The 18320-nt window shown below is 38.8% G+C and overlaps 1 protein-coding gene across 2 annotated transcripts in view; it reads right to left on the bottom strand.

Moving 5' to 3' along the window:
• Nucleotides 1–18320, bottom strand: part of Rps6ka5 (ribosomal protein S6 kinase A5) — a 180929-nt gene that overhangs the window by 13294 nt on the left and 149315 nt on the right. For both annotated transcript variants that reach the window (XM_075947464.1, XM_075947465.1), the window contains 6 exons: nt 13764–13914; nt 9901–10062; nt 7611–7736; nt 7101–7234; nt 6404–6497; nt 3034–3204 (listed from right to left, as the gene is read on the bottom strand). In XM_075947464.1, coding sequence (XP_075803579.1) covers nt 3034–3204; nt 6404–6497; nt 7101–7234; nt 7611–7736; nt 9901–10062; nt 13764–13914 — 838 coding nt within the window. The remainder of the gene's footprint in view (nt 1–3033; nt 3205–6403; nt 6498–7100; nt 7235–7610; nt 7737–9900; nt 10063–13763; nt 13915–18320) is intronic.

Genomic DNA, 18320 nt, shown 5'->3' with positions numbered 1-18320 from the left:
GTGAGTGAGGGGGACATGGCAGCTGGAGTGGGAAGAAGAATGGAAATGATGTAAATACAGTACTCACTTATGAAATTCTAAAAAAAGAAAAAACTTAAAGTTAATATTAAAAAGAGACAATGAAGTAGCAGTGCTGAGGGAGCACACTCTGCTCCTTCACAGCCTTTAAGATACCAGCCTACTCGGGCGTGGTCTCTTAGAGTTTAAAAAGCAGTGGGAACCTTGCGCCCTCTCTCTTGCTTCTGCCTCCTGTTCCAGCTGCTGGACTCTGTTCCTGTTTGTACTCAGAGGACTGTTGTTTACGATGGTGATCTGCAAGTTTTCCCCTTAAATAAATAACCCTTTTATTATCCTAATTCTGAACTGGTGTGAGATTGTTTTACGGCATCATAGAAGGAAAAGTAAAGAAATTAAAAAAAAATTTGAACAGTTTTCTTAAATTTTCTATCATACAATACCCAGACCTCAATTTTTGACAATGGAAGTCATAGCTCACAGGTGTTTTCTTGGAGATAGGTATCTGTCCTTCAGCAGTCATACCTAGGGTTCTCTGCAGTGCCAGGCAGTGTACTACACATCTTTGGAGGAGCACATTTGGCTTCTCCTCCACAGGGCCTTCCAAGACCCTGGAAATGACAACTTTATTCCACTAAGGCTAGCGAAGAACTTCTTTAGTCTTAATTCTTGGAGGAAATGAGGGGGAGACACATTCACTTCAAGCTGATGACTTCAATCCATTCATCATATTAGAGAACACGTACACTTAGAGCACACTGCTCACTTCCTACCTCTTGTTCTAAGGTAGGAAGTGCAGTGTCACACAGTTCTACATGGGGGGTGTGCATGGTCAGGAATGGTAGGGAGTAACAATCGATTCACTTCTATCCACATTTCAATTTCTGCCTGAAAATACTGCCATATAGAGAACTTTTCTTAATCTTTTAGGAAGATCATATGAAGATTACAAAGCAGTCTAAGAATGTCAGCCAGCTTCTAAATTTGTCTGATTTACACCTAGAACTTAAGAGATATGTCTATGCAGAAAAAGAATGCCATTTAACCATCTACCAAAAATAGTCAGACCTAAAATGCTGCATAGAAAAGGAATTAAACTTTTAGTTTGGAAATAATATACTCTGCCATTTAAAAGTCAAAGTGAGAGCTATGGTTAGGAAAATGTTAGTTCAAAGGTACATCATCACTTTCCTAAAACCTAGCTTAAGAATAAAATGGTGGTGGAACATGCTGTATAATCCAACAATTTTGCTTCATTTCAAGCTAGAGAAGTATCTTTTTTATCAGGAAAGTAGGAAGACAAATTTAAATTCTGCTGCAGAGGACATGTGCCTCATTTGAGACTCATGAGCTGACAGATGGCCAGTTATCAAAGAATAAAACATGTGAAAATGAGTTCTATACAGTCATGGAACAGATCTTTTCCATTAAAAAACTACATGCTTGTTCCTTGTCTATCAAGCAAACATTTAAGTGGTGTGCTTTCACATTTAAAAATAGACAGCTAATCTCCAAGGCACAGAGCACCATGTTTTCAGTGGGTGTTACGTAGGAGAGTGAGAACTATGATGAAGGAGCAGAGGGGAGCTATCATAGTTGCAAGTTTGTAAGACACAAGTCACTTCTGATTAATTACTAGCAATAGGAATAAAAGTAATATAAAGTACAGAAATTTAACACCTGTAAAGGAATAAACTAATTGTAACCAGCCTTCTGTATCCCTGAGGATCATAACTGTGGGTTTTACCAACTATGGATTAAAAACTGAAAAAACAAACTAACAAACAACCCCTCCAAATCCTGCAAAACAACTACCTAGAAATACACTTTTTTCTTGTTATATAGAGTATAACTATTTATATAGCATTTATAGCATATTAGATACTGTAAGTAATATAAAGAGAGGATATAATGTCCAGAAAAGGATACATGTAGGCTATGTGAAAATAATGTACATTTTTATGTAAGATACTGCATCTCTGGATTTCAGAAGCAGTCCTTCACAGACACAGAGGGATAACTGTGTATTTGAATGTATATATTTCCATTCTTAAAACATCTTTTAATAATTTAAGGCAAAGTTGCTTTTACAGAACTATTCTGGTTTAATAAAAAAAGAACATCAAACTCTTTAATATTTTAAATAGACTTGAAAATATTTTATAATCACATGGGAACTTTATAATAATGTGATTATAATCTATAATTATGTAAAATAGATTTAAGTACATAATAATGTGAACTTTATAATCACATTATTAAAACTAATGTTCTACTTTAGATCAGAAATTTGTATAATTTCTCATACGGTGAAGGATGATTAACTAGCTTTAAAAAGTCAATGGCTTTTGTTTTTCAAGTTTTATACTACTTGTTTTTAAAAAGGGAGAAAATTTCATATTTTTGATACCAAAAAGGGATCATTCTGAGTTAAAACCTTCTTCATTAATTAACCTTCTGAAAGAAATATAAAAAGCTGTTGCTCTTCACTGCTCTTCAGGTCTATAAATACCACAGTGTGTGAGTGTACAGAAGCACATATAGAGAGGACAGCCTTATTAATTCTTGTGTGTAATTATGTAGAATAAATTTACGCACATTATTGTTTAGGAGCTATCAGTATGATTTAAAAATGTGAAAAATAAGGTTTCAAAATACATCATCAAGCAAACAAACTCCCCAAGATGGAATACATATATAAGGGCTATTATTTTTTGCTACAAAATTTTCCATTGCTATTTTTAGTATACAACTGTTGCATGAAGTATCTTTCCCATAAAAGGCTCTCACACTTACAAATATAACTTCAAGATGATCAGCTGGCAAGAGGGAAAAAAAGAGGACAAATTTATTTTAAACTGGCACAGAAGAGAAAGAGGGGAAAAAAACCCTAAGAAACCTCTTCCAGTGTTTACTTACTGGCACAAGAGAAAGAGAACCATCCGAAAGCCTGACAACTACCTGAGGGCTAGCTAATAATGACTACAGGTCAGATTGTAAGAGAGCACACTGTCACACCTCAGGCTTCAGATCTCTGTGCACTACTCCAACGTCATGCATGTGGCTCACAGCTGAGACAAGCTTCCGCATGATGTAGCTGGCTTCAGTCTCACTGAAGTGCTTCTTCTTCTTGATGCGCTCGAACAGTTCTCCCCCATTCAGAAGTTCCATCACGAGAAATGTATGAAGCTAGAAAGAAGAAAGAATAATATGTAGCCTACTGAAAAGGTGTAGACATGTATTGTCGTATAGGGTATTTACTGATTAGCAAATTTAAATAATCCCTTGCTTAAACAACCAACAATAATCCCTGCATTTAGAAGAAAGAGCTAAAGGATAATGTAGCTTTTTAGAATTCAATTCTGGCAATGAAAAAGTTTCAAGAATTTCAGCAAAATCTTCAAAATCTTTTCCTTTATTTCATTTCCTTTCATTTGAACTCAGTGCTAATATTCTCCCTTGAGTTTTTATATTTTCATTTAAAAATATGAACTGAGCTGACAATAATCTGATAATCTACGGGAATGATCCAGAGGATTACCAACTAGTGCAACTGCCGACACTCATCTAGCTAAAAGCTTACTTTGTTTGATAATTTGATTAATTACAAGATTCTTGTAGCTATTCACTGCAAGTATCCATAACTCATTGTGTATATTTCTTTTAAAACAATTGTTTTTGACTCTACTGGCATTATCTTGATTCAATACTTTCTTTCATATTTATTATGCTTTGCATTATTTCTATGAATAAAATGTACAGGGATTATCAAAAACAATCTTCAGGATGTAGTTTTACCTTTATAAACCCTAGGACCTTTCCTTATCAATAAAATGTGGGCAATAAGAAAGCTACAGGTGGTGTCTTGAATAATGGCCCTCCAGATAGCTATGTCCTAATCTCCAAACCTGTGTTGTTTTTTATCTTAGAGGGCAAAAGGAACTTTGTAGTCATAATTAATAGTCTTTATGGCTTTTGTTTTATGTTTTTGAGACAGGGTCTCACTATGTAGACTGGGCAGGCCTTGAACTTAAGATCTGTTTGTTTCTGTTTCTGAGTGCTGGGATTGTGTGCCACCAAGCCCAGTCCATGATTAAGATTCATTTTTCTTAAAAGTTTGCATGTACATAAATGAGTGTTTTGTTTGCATATGTGTCTGCACACCAGAAGAGGGCACTGGATCCCATGGGACTACATGGGTTTTGAGGATTAAACCCAGGGCCTCTGGAAGAGCAGCCAGTGCTCTTAGACACTGAGCCATCTCTCCAGTCTCTATGATTAAGATTCTTGAGATGAGATGATTGTCCTGAATTATTCACCAGCATCTAAGGTATGGGATTAATCTATGGAAGCAAGAGATTGGAATACTTCATAGAAGGGCAACAACCCAAAGAAAACAAGTGACCTCCAGAAACTAGAAGTCAAGTACACAAGTTGTCTCTCAGAGTCTCCAGAAGGAGCCAGCTCTGTCTACTCTATGACTGCAAATCAGCAAGACTAATTTTGGATTTATTGTCTCCATTCATTGTCTAACCAGTGAATATATTAAGTTTGTGGCAATCTGTTATAACAGCAATTAGCAACAGAGTATGTAAAACAGATCATGGCACACAAAATGATCACCATTACTGTAGAGCCAAAGTCTGAAGACCCACCCTTAATCAACATCATTATTAGTTTAAAAATAGGACTGAATAGATATGAGGATCAACTGTGTCATTATCATAGGAAAAACTAAACACATATTTCAAAAAATGCATAGCATAATAATTATTATATTTATACTACTACATGCAGCATTATATCTTGAGAAAATTTCTATTTTAGTGTCTCTTGAATTTTTAAAAATTGCCAACAATCAACTTAGAACATAAGTTTAAAAACTAGGAATGTAATTCTTGAGATAAGACATTAATCAGAAGAGTCAAGATCCAATGTTTGGGCTGAGATACAGTGAGGGTCACAGACACAAAACTATAAGTGCAAGTGTCTAACGTCATCCATCAGTTTCTTGATTGAGAGGTTAATATTCTCTGTATTTGCATTAACAGGACACTGTCTTTTACTGTGCACCTTGAATGGACAGGGGACTTATTGTTCCCATGAGAATCTGAGTAGGCAGTGGAGCAGCAAGGAGAGCATTCTCAGAGTTCAAAAGCATCTCTTCTCATGAGAACAAGAGGAAGAAGATCATACCCATTTAGATGTTTATTTCTTCACATAAAAAGGCTGGGTTTTGCCTCCTCTAAGATAGCAGAGCAAAGTAATTAAAAGTTTGTTGGGCTCTGAAGTTGTAAGGGTGGGGCTCAGATACCAGCTTCACCATCAACACACTGTAAAACTGTCACTGACCTTCTGAGTTTTGTTCTCTGAGTTCACAGTGCTCAGGCAAGGACAAAGATGATACATGTAGAGTTTATGGTACAGTGTTTGGACCACACACTGCATAACTGGCAGCAAAATGGAATTTATGATGTGTTCCTGCTTCCACCTGATATCACCATGGTGAGTCACTCTTAGTACTCAGAAACAAGTCCCAGCTATTCTAGTCAACAATGTCCTAGCAACACAATGGTAAGTGCCCAGAACAGGTTCTCCCTACTGGATTTTCACTGATTGTGATCCTGGCATAAGTCTCATGACCTTTATAAATCTCAGATCCTTTGATGTTAAAATTAGAGCAAAACATATTTGGGACTAGTTTTGGCATTTGTGCCTTAATGCTGACCTGAGAAGGCTAGGATGTCTGTCCTGTGTCAGAGAAACGAATACTGAAACGGAACAATTTCAGGCATGGGAGGTGGCAATGGGGCAACTGAGAGGTGCTACAGACCAGTCACAGTGATACTCCGCCTATGGCCAAGTGACAGGTTTTTGTGTGAGACTTCTGTTGGAAAGCAGAACTAAGGGTAGAAGAGATCATAGAAGGACCTATCCTGGAGGCTGAGCACTTGTTGCCACCTGGAACAAGATGCAAGGGAGCATCTTTGCCTTTCTGTTTCCTCGTGTCCTTTAGCTTGCACCAACTGGGCTTAAGAGTCCATTTGATGCTAGGCGTGAAAAGAATACTGAAGGCTTACAATCAGCAGTGTTGAATGTGCACGGGTTAAGTGCTGGTGGGTGGCAGCTGCACTCACAATAAGCACACTGCAATCTGTGACAGTGGCACACTGAGCTCTTGCCCCTCTGGCATCCACCATGTCAGTAGGGCAACAATGGTTAGAGGAAGTTGAAGTGAAAGGAAGAACTGAGGCAGAGGTGAGCAGCGTGTGCTGGTTTCTCTTCCCTTCCTACTGCACGTCCCTGATCCTCACCCAGCAGCACCAATAAAACTGGTGAGAAACTGAACCGTGTACATGAATTAGTACATGTGCATGGACTGAAATACCTGATCATGAAAAACTTCATGTAGCTTCACGATATTGGGGTGCCCTTCACAGAGTTTCAGAGCTGTTATTTCTTTCTGAGTATTGGCTTCCATCCTGCAAAACCAGACAGTTAACATCTACATGTCTCTCCCAGCAGACTTTGATGCCAGTGCCCCATCCCTAACTGTTTACAGTGCATACAGACTACCTTTGTCAGAGTAATGAATCATACCACCCACCAGGAAAGTCAAACTTTACTTTTTAAAGAAAAACTTCCCTCTGAGTCAGAAAGAACTAGTTATACAAAGCAATGGATGCTCTTCTTGCCTGACAATTTGGTAACATTATGCAATCATGAAGATTTAATCCATTGCCAGAACAGCTAGCTGACTTGTTCTCTTCTCAAAGCTACAAGGAGGCTAAACAATTTTGGAGAAAATTATTTCAAATATTCAACTAGTTTGTAAGTCTGATTAAATATATCATCACTACAAGACAATTTTGCCATGAAAACAGCAGATTGTGATTTATATCCACAACCGATTGATTACTTGAAAATCCTAATGCTAGAAGTATCAGGGGCCGGCTAGTAAGGTAAATGTTAAGGCTGTGTGTAAAAGGTTTTACAATATACAGCTGACTTCCTTCTCTATAATCTTAATGTACAGAACTCCCTGAGTGGTATAAATACTTTAGAACCACTAGGACTGCTCATACCTTTTGCTGATTATTTTGACAGCAAATGCTTGATTACTTTTTTTGTGTACACACTTTCGACAAATCGAAAAACTTCCTTCTCCCAAAGGTTTGTCCTTCAGATCTAGGTCATAGTGTTGATAGAATGGTGAGTCCTATTAAGAAATCAACACCATTTAATTTAATAAAAGATTAGTACGCAAAGGATATGTAAAGCTGTAAATTAGCATGTAATTATTAACAAACTTTAATGTAATATATTTAATCATTAAAATCCATTTAGTATACTTATATATTCATGTATATATCTGTTGAAGATGCACTGTCCTCTATCGCTGTAAAAAGGAGCTCATACAAGCTGATGTCTATGATCCTCTAGGGAAAACACTGCTAGTTCACTTATTCATCTTCTAAAACTACCCTTTAGTTCAACGATGATCTATTAAATTTACTGGACTTAAGAACATCAGTTAGTATTTAAACATTCACACAAACCACAAATACAGAGCCAAGGCAACCACACCTATATACCTTCATCATTGCACTCCTGGCAACGTTTGTTACTCCAGGACGTTCAGCTCCCATATGGAACTGAAGAGGATCTATGACAGCTGCATTACGCTTGAAGAGGATCGATGGAGCAACAAAGGAATAGCCCTAAAAAGAGAAGGAACAATAAAGAACAAAGATTTGTACTTTCACAGTTAGGCATAGTCTAGATTGTGATTTCTTCTTCTCATAAAAAAAATGGTCAGATGAGGATAATTTTACTTTCATTCAAAATACAGCATTAACTCAACAGAAAAATGCTTTTCAGAAGGAGATAATGCCATCTTCTGGTAGAATTAGATCAATTCAAAAATAAAGGTAGAAAGACTTCCTCTCTATTTTACCCCCAAATCTGACGCAAGCCTGTAATTTTTTGCAATGATGATAATATTGATTTATAAATGCAACTGACCTCAAAAAAGATACAGTCAACACATCAAATAAAGGAGCCCAAGTATTGTTTCAAACTAGAAAAATGACAAGTTTCATTAAGGTTTATCTCTAATTTAGCAAATACTGGATTTGTATTCTGTGTTTCTAGAATATGTAAACTTAAAATTGAGTTTTGGAAAAAGGAATAAGCCCAATGGGAGAATGATATGATAAACCAGTGATAAAAAATGCATAATTACTGTATGCAACGACATTTACTGATTTACTAACAAACATCTACATATGGTTGGCCATGTACTCTAGTGACATAGAATATCCAAGAGGGACACTCTGGATGGCCAGATTAAACCACATTACAGGCACAGTGGTCAGAAAAGCACAGCTACAATACAGTTCAATAGGCACAGTATCAAACCTGATAAAGAACCTTTCCTAAAAAAATTATTTTTAACTTTTTAAAGATACAAAATAATGTTTTATTATAAAATTTTCTCACATACATTGTTGTGATAAAATCTGACATAAACAAACAAGCAAATAAATACAGGGGGTGAAGAGATGGCTCAGTAATTAAAAGTGCATGCTGCTCTTTCAGAGGACCTGAGTTCAGTTCCCAGCACCCATGTCAGATAACTTGGAACTTTAGCTCTGGGGATCCAACAATCTCCTATGGCCTCTGTAGGCACTTGCACCCACCCACATACCTAAAAACAAATCTTTAAAACAAAGATGAAAACAACCTGGGGAGAAATGGCTTGTTTTAGCACACAGTTATAATCCATCACTGCTGGGAAGCCACAGAGACAAGAGCTACCTACAGACTGCTGGCCACATCGCACTCAAGAGTCAAGAAGCAGAGAACAATGGATGCTTGTGATCAACATCACTTTTTCTTTCTCATCCAGGACAGGACCCATCCCTGGTCTTTCCAAATTCAGGGCTTATCTTCCCGTTTCAGTTTACACAATTAAGAAAACCTCTGAGGGAGGGAGGGAGGGAGGGAGGGAGGGAGGGAGGGAGGGAGGGAGGGAGGGAGGGAGGGAAGGAGGGAGGGAGGGACGAGGAGGAGAGGGGAGGGGAGGGGAGAGGAGAAAACCTCTCATGGGCATGCTCAGACACCAACTTAATCTCGCCAATCCCTTCTTTAGACTCCTCAGTGGCCCCAGATTCTGTCAAACTGACTGTAAACATCAGCCGTCACACCTGCTGCTGTACTTTACTCACATTGTTTGCTCCTCCAGACCAGTTATTGGCTTCCCTTAGCCGTCCTCATCTTTCCCTGTTGCTCTATACAAAGAAGCCTCCTACAAACCCAGCCTTTAACAATATGGTTTAATACTAAATATTTTATAAGAATAGAGTAAAAACTAAAATGTCATCATAATTTCCATATAAGTCTCAACAAAAATGAATTCTCAAGTATAAAATGAATATTTACTCTTAAAAAACAAACACAGCCTAGGTTTTGGTGTACACATTTGATGGCAGCAATGGGGAGGCAGAAGCAAGTTCAAGCCTGTTCTATATAGTGACCCCCGGAACAGCCAGGGTTACATATCAAGACCCTGTCTCAAAAAACAAACAAACAAAAAAATCCCATTAAAACAAATAAAAAACAAAACAGTGAAATTCCACCTTCTCCTGTCTCACAAACAAAACAACCCCCCCCCCACACACAGCAAAGAAGCTCCCAAAATAAACCCAAGAAAACTAATAAATCTGCTATGTAGCAAACTGTAAGCTTCATGGTAGAGCCTCACCATATCTCTGCATTTAATTCTGAAACAATCACAGAACCCTGATTGTAAGACACCAACAAAACCCCTTTGCTAGGAAAACTGACTTTCTCTGAAGCACACCTGGTACATTGGCACATTACCTGAAACAGCCTCTCTGAGCTCTGAGGCAGGGCTGCAGGAGAATAGGTAGGGTCCATTTCTGTGAACTCTTCAGCAAAGTTACTCACATCTAACTCATCCCGGATCACTGGTTTAAATGGAGCAGGCACTTTTTTGGCAGCTAAGTCATCCCAATTTATTTTCTAAAGCAGAGAAAGAAGATTGTGATAGAGCAGAAATCAAAAAAGTCAAAACACATTATGAACAACAAACATGATTAAGTTTTTTTTTTTTTTATTGACAGGGTCTTCAGCTCTGGCACACTTGGGACTCTCTATGTCAGTGGTTCCTACCCTCCCTAATGCTGTGACTCTTTAAGATAGTTCCTCATGTTGTGGTGACCCCAAACCATAAAATTATTTTGCTACTACTTTACAACTCTAATTTTGCTATTGTTATAAATCGTACTATAAATATTTGTGTTTTCTGATAGTCTTAGGTGACTCAGGTCAAAGGTTAGGGGGTCAAGCTGAGACCCGCAGTAGGCCATGTGTAGACTATGCTGGCCTTGAACTCAGAGACTGACTGCCTCTTTCTCCAAAATTCTGGGATTAAAGGAGTGTGTCACCAAACCTGGCTAAGACTTTAGTTACTAGTAAGTGGGATTAAAAGCAAGAGTGCATATTTCAAACTGAGGGTTAAAATATTATTTTTCCAAACAGGATCCCATTTTCAGACTGTAGCATCTGAAAAGAGCCTGCTGCTTTCCCACCTCAGGAACCTCAGTGTCCTCTAGAGGGCACCAAGACACTCTGGTTCACCCTGGATCTCCCTCATAGATAAAAGAAAAAAATTACTTTTGTCCTGAGCTTTGAAAGAAAAGTATTAAGCCAAAATGAAAACAAACAAAGAAACAAACCAACAAGTCCCTCAAACTGTAAACTACTTCTATAAAGGGCTTCGATACTTTCGGTAAAGGTGATACTAACTCCTATTTTCTAGGAGCTCACTGATCTCTCCCCCTTCCACTGGCTTTCCCTTGGGTTACCTGGACAGATTACAAAGTAAGAGTGCTTTGAGTCAAGTGTTTGCTTACACTTGAGGTTTAAATAACACTGCCACAGTAGCTCTTTTCTCACTCAACCCCAATCAATATTTAGATACTGCCTCTTGTCTCCCCTCCATACACACTATCTGAGTAACTGACATGTTTTGTATTATTCAAATTCAACCCTCTGTTGTTTATTTATGCTCCTTCTGTCAACTAAAATATCCTTAGATAGTAGTCACTGAATCAAATCTTAAGGATTAGAATAGTATCTATCCATGTTCCAGCTAGTGCTCATTCCTCTATGTGTCTGTAATGACTTTTTTATGGTTACAATAAACATCTATTTAATGTGAGGCATCTGTAGAGCAAATAATTCTTAAATTGTGATTCAGGTTGAAACAACTTCATAAAAATATGCTGAGACGGGGCACATCCGTGGATCTCAACTAAAGATCACTTTTTTGCCCATTCTTCTTTCCCTTTTCTTTCCCGAATAACCTCTTTCAGATAGGGTGTGAGGTAGAATTCGCCTTCCTCATACTTTATCCACTGCTCCTTAGGCAAAGATCAGTCACCTCATGCTCAGGTCCAGGGCTCTCTTAATTCGAAACATCCTGTCATTACAAAGACCCTCAGGAAGCCTTCTATGGCTTCCTCTACATCTTCAGTCTCAGACTGTATCATCTCACATTAAACCCAGTTCGTTGAATCCTGCGGCATTATAATACCATTTTCAAAAACCATCCAGCCATGTGTACAGCAAGTCTGGCCGCTACAATGACCTGAGATTCAATGACTTGTATTATAGGCATACGGTTTGTGCTTTACTTGCTGAACAAACATTAAGGAAAATTCTAGGGCAGGTGAAATGGCTCAGTAAAGCGCAGGTGTTTGTTGTCAAACATGACAGTCTGACTTGGAGCCCCAGGGCCCCACACTGTAAGAAAAGAACTCACTCTCAGGAGCTGTCTTCCCCACCCCCACTAAAACTTTTAAAAGAATCTTTAAAAACAACAAACTTGTAGAATAAAGGGGAAATTTAAAGGAACATGTTGTTACCAAAAGAATATTCAATATGTAGAAAATTGAATGCTATTATTATTCTTCCTACTTCTACACCATTATACAGAAAAGATCATTTAGATCTTTGTAAGTAGATTTCTGACCTACCCCTATCATTTAAAAATGAAAGAAATTACATAAATCAAAATTCTTATTCCAAGCTATCAAGCAAAAAAATACACCCATATTCTAAAGACACACTGCAACATTCACAAGTACAGGGAACAATAAAAAAGAAGGTTTTAGAAAAAGACAATGGAGGCATTCTGTTTCAATTTTACTTGTTAATTTTAAGCCAAAATATGAACAAGATATAACCTTTGTTCAAAAAGTGCTATTTCTCAACCAATGCACAACACTTTTTGATTTTCTAAATGTGTTTGTCTCTGTTACTAAACTTAATATATTTTACAGTAATATTTAAAAAAAAATGGTTGGGTAGAATAAAATACTTCGTTTGCAGAAAGAAATAAAGAGATCTCATTTTTTGCAGGGTAGTGGTAGAGCACACCTTTAATCCTAACACTCAGGAGACAGAGGCAGGTGGATCTCTATGAGTTCAACGCCAGCCTAGTCTACAGAGTAAGTTGCTGGACTGGCTCCAAAGCTACACACAGAGAAACATTGTCTCCAAAAATCAAAGAATAAAAAAAACCAAAACAACAACAAAAAACACCAGAGCAAGAGACAGAGAGACTGAGGTCTCATTTTCAATGATGATATCACCTCCACTCCTTTCACAAAGGACAAAACCTACGCCCTCATGCATGCCAGGCAAGTGTTCTACCACGGAGCTACACCCAGCCTTGCTTATTTTATATTTAAAAAGCAATAAACAGCACTGTGAAAGCTTACTTGAAATAATTGTTTCTTCTTTGCTTACTATACTTTATTCATTTGTTCTGGTGATAATAATATAAAAGTTTACAGAATAAAAACACACAATGTGGATGAATCCTCCAGAGCATTAAATGTTAAGGTCAAGCCTGTTGACATGTAACGTCATGTAGAAGGTATATATTCAGAATTTTAGAAATGAGACTATGCTGCCCCAGGTTTCACCATTTAGACTGAAATTACTAAGAAGCACCCCCACCCCATTATTTGTTATTTGGAATAAACTGAGCAAATGAAATTGGCAGGCACCCTAGTGCTCTGTGGAACAGTGTCACTTGGCTTTTTCAGAAGAAAAGCATTTTATAGAGAAAAGAAAGCAAATGGAAACTTATGCCACAGACACTGACTGAGACACCAGCAGGCTCAGAGTATTCTAATATTGTTCCTGGAAACAGAAGAGGCACTGGAATTGGTGAGCGAAAGCTGAACCCGGTATAACAGCTCATGAACTCCTACAAGAGATGCACATACCCTCAGTCCATGAGCAAACCCCAGAGTCACCTACAGAAACCATTACTTAGAATTCGACCAGCTGTGTCCAACCCGCAGGCCACACCCAGCCCTCAAAGACCATGAATGCTGCCTAACACAACATTATAAACCTGAGAAAAACATGAGAGTTTAGGGGCAATATTTTTTGGCAACTCAATTGCTCCATTTTCAAGCATGAGCTCTGTTGCTGATAGCATCCTGTCTCAGTGTCAGAGGTTAAACATGGCTATCAAATGTATTGCTATCACGATCATCTTCACTTCTAATGCTTCCCATCTACAGAAGTAGAATTCTGGTCCTTCCTAAATGGTATCTGTTATAAGAATTGGGGAACTAAAGTATAGGTGAAAGGGGGAAGTGACAACAAGAGGGATTAAGTACACTCCATCTTCTAAATTATACCTCAAAGAAGAGATGTTCTTTGATTTCCTCCGCATCCCGGGGGCCACATCCCAATCGCTTCTTGGGATCTTTCATCAAAAGACGCTGAAGCAGGTCTTTAGCTAGAGCACTCATTTCCTGAGGATATGGAGGCTCACTTTTTAAGATTCTCCTGCGGACAGATAAAATTTAGTGTTAGAACAACCAGAGACTGAAGTTACAGCAGTAGATATTTTAGTGAAAACAAGTATAGTGAAACATTTTGAAACTGAACCATATATTAAAGATGAGCGGCCAGGGACATGGCTCAGAAGATAAGAGCACTTGATGCCAGGCCTGAGCACTTGAGTTCAGTCTCTAGATCCACAAACTGTTCCTTAATCTCTATATGCAGGGCAGGGCACATGTGTACCACCTCCCCACCACCTAACAAACAAACAAATCAATCAATCAATCAAATAAAGGGATGAGCAGGAATTAAAAGAAATCACTGGATTATTCTTCAGTATAAGTCAATCTTGATAAGAAACTATTATCTCAAGTATTTCACTAGTGAAAATTCAAAAGAGGGAACTTTGGGCTAGACTACACCTCCCATGTACAATGAGAAGGATCCTTTGACTAAAGTCTTTCAACAACTCTTAATAACTTAAGGTGAATTAACTCAAGAAAGAACTATAGTCTCCCCTCCCCTCACTTCTTCCCAGTGGAGTAGCAATCCAGGACAGAAGAGAGAGCTGCATGACTATGGGTTCAGTGTCACTGTCTGCAACTACAGCTTGGTTCTCGGGGAGAGCATCCGCTTCCCCACATGCTATCACAACACAGACAAGCCCACGAGGAGTGGGGTCACAAACAGTGAAAAATGTGTTTACCATTTTAAACATTGTCATATTAAACAACAACAATCCAAAACAATCCAAGTGCATGATTTCACCTCAGTAATTTAATAATAAAAATAATGAAATCAGTGAAATAGAGAATCTTAACACAGTACACATGGTGATAAGGTTCATTATTTTGGTTTACAACAAGATTTCTGCATTGTACAAGTTAATAACTATTACAGGACTGGGGATATACTTCATCGGAAATCCCTTGGCTAGTATGAGTTACTAGGTTTAACATCCAGTACCACAAACCTAAACCTAAATATAACAAACAAAACAAAACATCAAACAACAATAAAAACAGGTAGAAAAAACCCTAAAACATAAATGTATGAAAACATAGTCAAACCATGGACTTCCAGGCCAGATGGAGAATAAAAGTTGGCTCTTTTCCTTACTGGCTGTTTGACCCTGAGGTAACTAATGAATTCCTTTGTTCCCTGATTTTCTCACCTATAAAATGCGAGTAACAACAGTACCTACCTAAAATGAGTATTACGAATTAAGACTTGCATAGTTACCAAGGCAGTACATGGTATAGAGCAAATGCTTAATAAGTGTGAACTACTGTTATAGTCTCTCATTTAATGTAACCATAAAACAGACAGAGAAGCTATATCAGCTAACCACTGAGAATCATGAAATGATACTGGAGCCAGGCGGTGGTGGCACACACCTTTAATCCCAGCACTTGGGAGGCAGAGGCAGGCGGATCTCTGTGAGTTCGAGACCAGCCTGGTCTACAAGAGCTAGTTCCAGGACAGGCTCCAAAACCACAGAGAAACCCTGTCTCGGAAAAAAAAAAGATACTGGAACTATAGTTTTTGGCAGAAAATTATAGCCATGATGTTAGTATCAAAGCTAATTATATTTCTAAACTCTATTCTGGGAGCCAAAGAGAAGACTAGTACAAGAAGAGGAATAAGCCATTTTGCTCTTGCTATCTAACCGTCTGTTACTGCTCAATGACTACAGGGTTTTCAACTCCAGTAGAAGCAGACGAAGCAGACCACTCCTTAAGAGTGGGCCCAGGCATACCTGAGAAACCAGAAACCCTTTCTCAGAGAAAACCAAACACAGCCTTTCCCATTTCTATATGTTTGCTGTACTTTTTTGGGGAAAGAATTACTTGTGTAAAGGACAAGGGTACAAACAAGCATACTGTTGGTGGCATTGCCTACTGTTGCATCCTGATGGAGAAATATGCATATGGCTGATGTCATCTTGGGATCCAACTCCATACCATCCACTACTTAAGCTTTATCATGGTTGCAGTATCTGCTGGAAGTCTATCTACTATGTACCCTGCATAGGGAAGACTATCACCTAGTCTAAAAAACACACAGAGCACAAGTACGCACCTTGGTGGGCATGTCAAGAGGAGGAACATCTGAAAACAAGAGATGGCACTGTTGTGAAGCTCAGCCTGGAAACAGGCTCACAAACAGTGGCCAAGATTGGACGCTTGTCTCAGGCATGCATGAACTCTCAAGGGTGCGCAGGAGAGCATGCCCACATACAGAGAACTGACAGGTGCTGTGAAGTAGGGAGAACAACAGGAAGAAACAGCTAAAATCTGAAAAAATTTCTGCTGGAAAATGGTGACAAAGTGTGGCGATGCACAGGAGTGAATCCCAAGTCACAATATGACCAAAATCAGGGGTCAACTCAGCAGATGGAGATACGTACTCCTCTTCGGCTTAGGAGCAGGAGGGAGGAAGCATAAAGGAGCCTAGGAATGAAGGTGGTGAGGTACTACTTCATTTGGTGTGGAGGAGGTACCACTTCATGAGGTGGAGAACGTCAGAAGCCTATTCCTGGGGCAAAGGTGCAGGGCGAGGATGGGTTCTCGGTTGGTGAGGAGTGGTGAGGAAAAGGGTCTATTCAGCCTTTACTCTGCGGGAACATAACTCAGGTTTACCTTTCTCTTACAGTGTCCTTGAGTCTAGTAGGTAAAGTAAAACAATTTAAAAGGAAGGATTTATTTTGTCTCAGTTTCAATCTTCAGTTGGCTTGGCTTTGTTACTGTTGACATCAGGTAATGCTAATACATTCATGGTGGTGGGGAACATGGAGTGGAACAAAGATGCCCGTTTCATGAGGGCTGGCAAGCAGGTCAGGACAAGATACAAATTTCAAAGGCTACACATCTCTTGGAAGCTGCTAAGTAGATATAGGAAGAAGGTCCAGGACAAGACACAACTTTCAATGGCCTACTTCCTCCAACTAGGCCCACCTCCTAATATTTCCAGTCTCCCAAAACAGAACCAACCACCAATAGAGGTCAAGCTTTCAACCCATGAGCTGTGGGGAGACACTTCCTATTAAAACCATGACACATAGATTGTGTTTTCATTCAACCTTACAATTTTTCCATTTCATGACAAATGGTGTTGGCTCTCATGGTCTGGTTTCCTCGTGTTGCTAGAATCTCAGAATTACTCATAAGACATCCTGAGTTAAAATGATTTTAATAAATCTCATTCTCATCTTTTCTAATACTAAAAAGGGGTGGGTAAGCTATTATGGGGTATTCACTCAACAGTATATTACAGCTACTGCAAACTTATGCTTACAAAGAGTTGGTGACTGGAGAATGCTTATGACAAAATTTAAGCAAAAACTGTGAAATATAGAATTTCTTCTCTGAATAAAATACCATACCAATGAAAAAGTCTAAAATAGTATCTATGAAAATATTCTGTTTAAGGAAGGGCTCTTAGCTGAGGAATTACTGACAGTTGATGGCTTCTGGGGAGAAAAAGTCAGTTTTCTGTAAGGGTGTAGCTCTGGTAGGTCACTATGTTCGAGTGGACTGCTCTACACCCATGAGTATATGGACAGCACAAATAGGACTTCATGGGTTACTGAAAAGTGAGGGGGTCGGGCAGTGGTGGTGCACACCTTTAATCCCAGCACTCGGGAGGCAGAGGCAGGCGGATCTCTGTGAATTCGAGACCAGCCTGGTCTACAAGAGCTAGTTCCAGGACAGGCTCCAAAGCCACAGAGAAACCCTGTCTCGAAAAACTTTCTGCACACTGTGAATTCATATCACTCTCACTGGTTAAGAAAAAGTCAACAGGCTGGTAGCTGAGCAGGAAGTTAAGTGGAAAAGCCAAACTGAGAATGATAGGAAGAAGGGCGGAGTCAGCGGAGTCACCAGACAGACACAGAGGGAGTAGAAATGAATGTGCCATGCTAACAAAGGTACCACCATGTGGGAGAGGACAAATAAGGAATATGGGTTAACTTAAAATGTAAGAGCTAGTTATAATAAGCCTGAACTACTGGCCAAGGATTTACAATTAATATAAGCCTCTGAGTGATAATTTGGAAGTGGCTCCTGTATAGTAGTAGCTCAAGGAGAAATTAGGGGGAAGAATGAGAGGTGAATATAATGAAAACACTTTGTATGAAATTCTCAAAAAATGAAACTATAATATTAAAAAAGAAAAGATAGATAAACAAACAAACAAATTCTACTTGTCCCAGGCAGTGGTGGCACACATGCTTTTAATTCTACCACTTGGGAGGCAGAAGCAGGAGGATCTCTGAGTTTAAGGCCAGCCTGGCCTACAGAGTGAGTTCTAGGATAGCCAGAGCTACACAGAGAAACCTTGGCTCAAAAAAAAAAATCCTGTTTGCCTCTGGGGCAGTATTTGTTTCTGAAACAGGGTCTCATCTCATG

The sequence above is a fragment of the Microtus pennsylvanicus genome, chromosome 14, assembly GCF_037038515.1.
Source record: "Microtus pennsylvanicus isolate mMicPen1 chromosome 14, mMicPen1.hap1, whole genome shotgun sequence".
NCBI lineage: Eukaryota > Metazoa > Chordata > Mammalia > Rodentia > Cricetidae > Microtus > Microtus pennsylvanicus.
The sequence above is the reverse complement of the archived record's forward strand: the minus strand, read 5'-3'. Positions and strand labels throughout refer to the sequence as shown.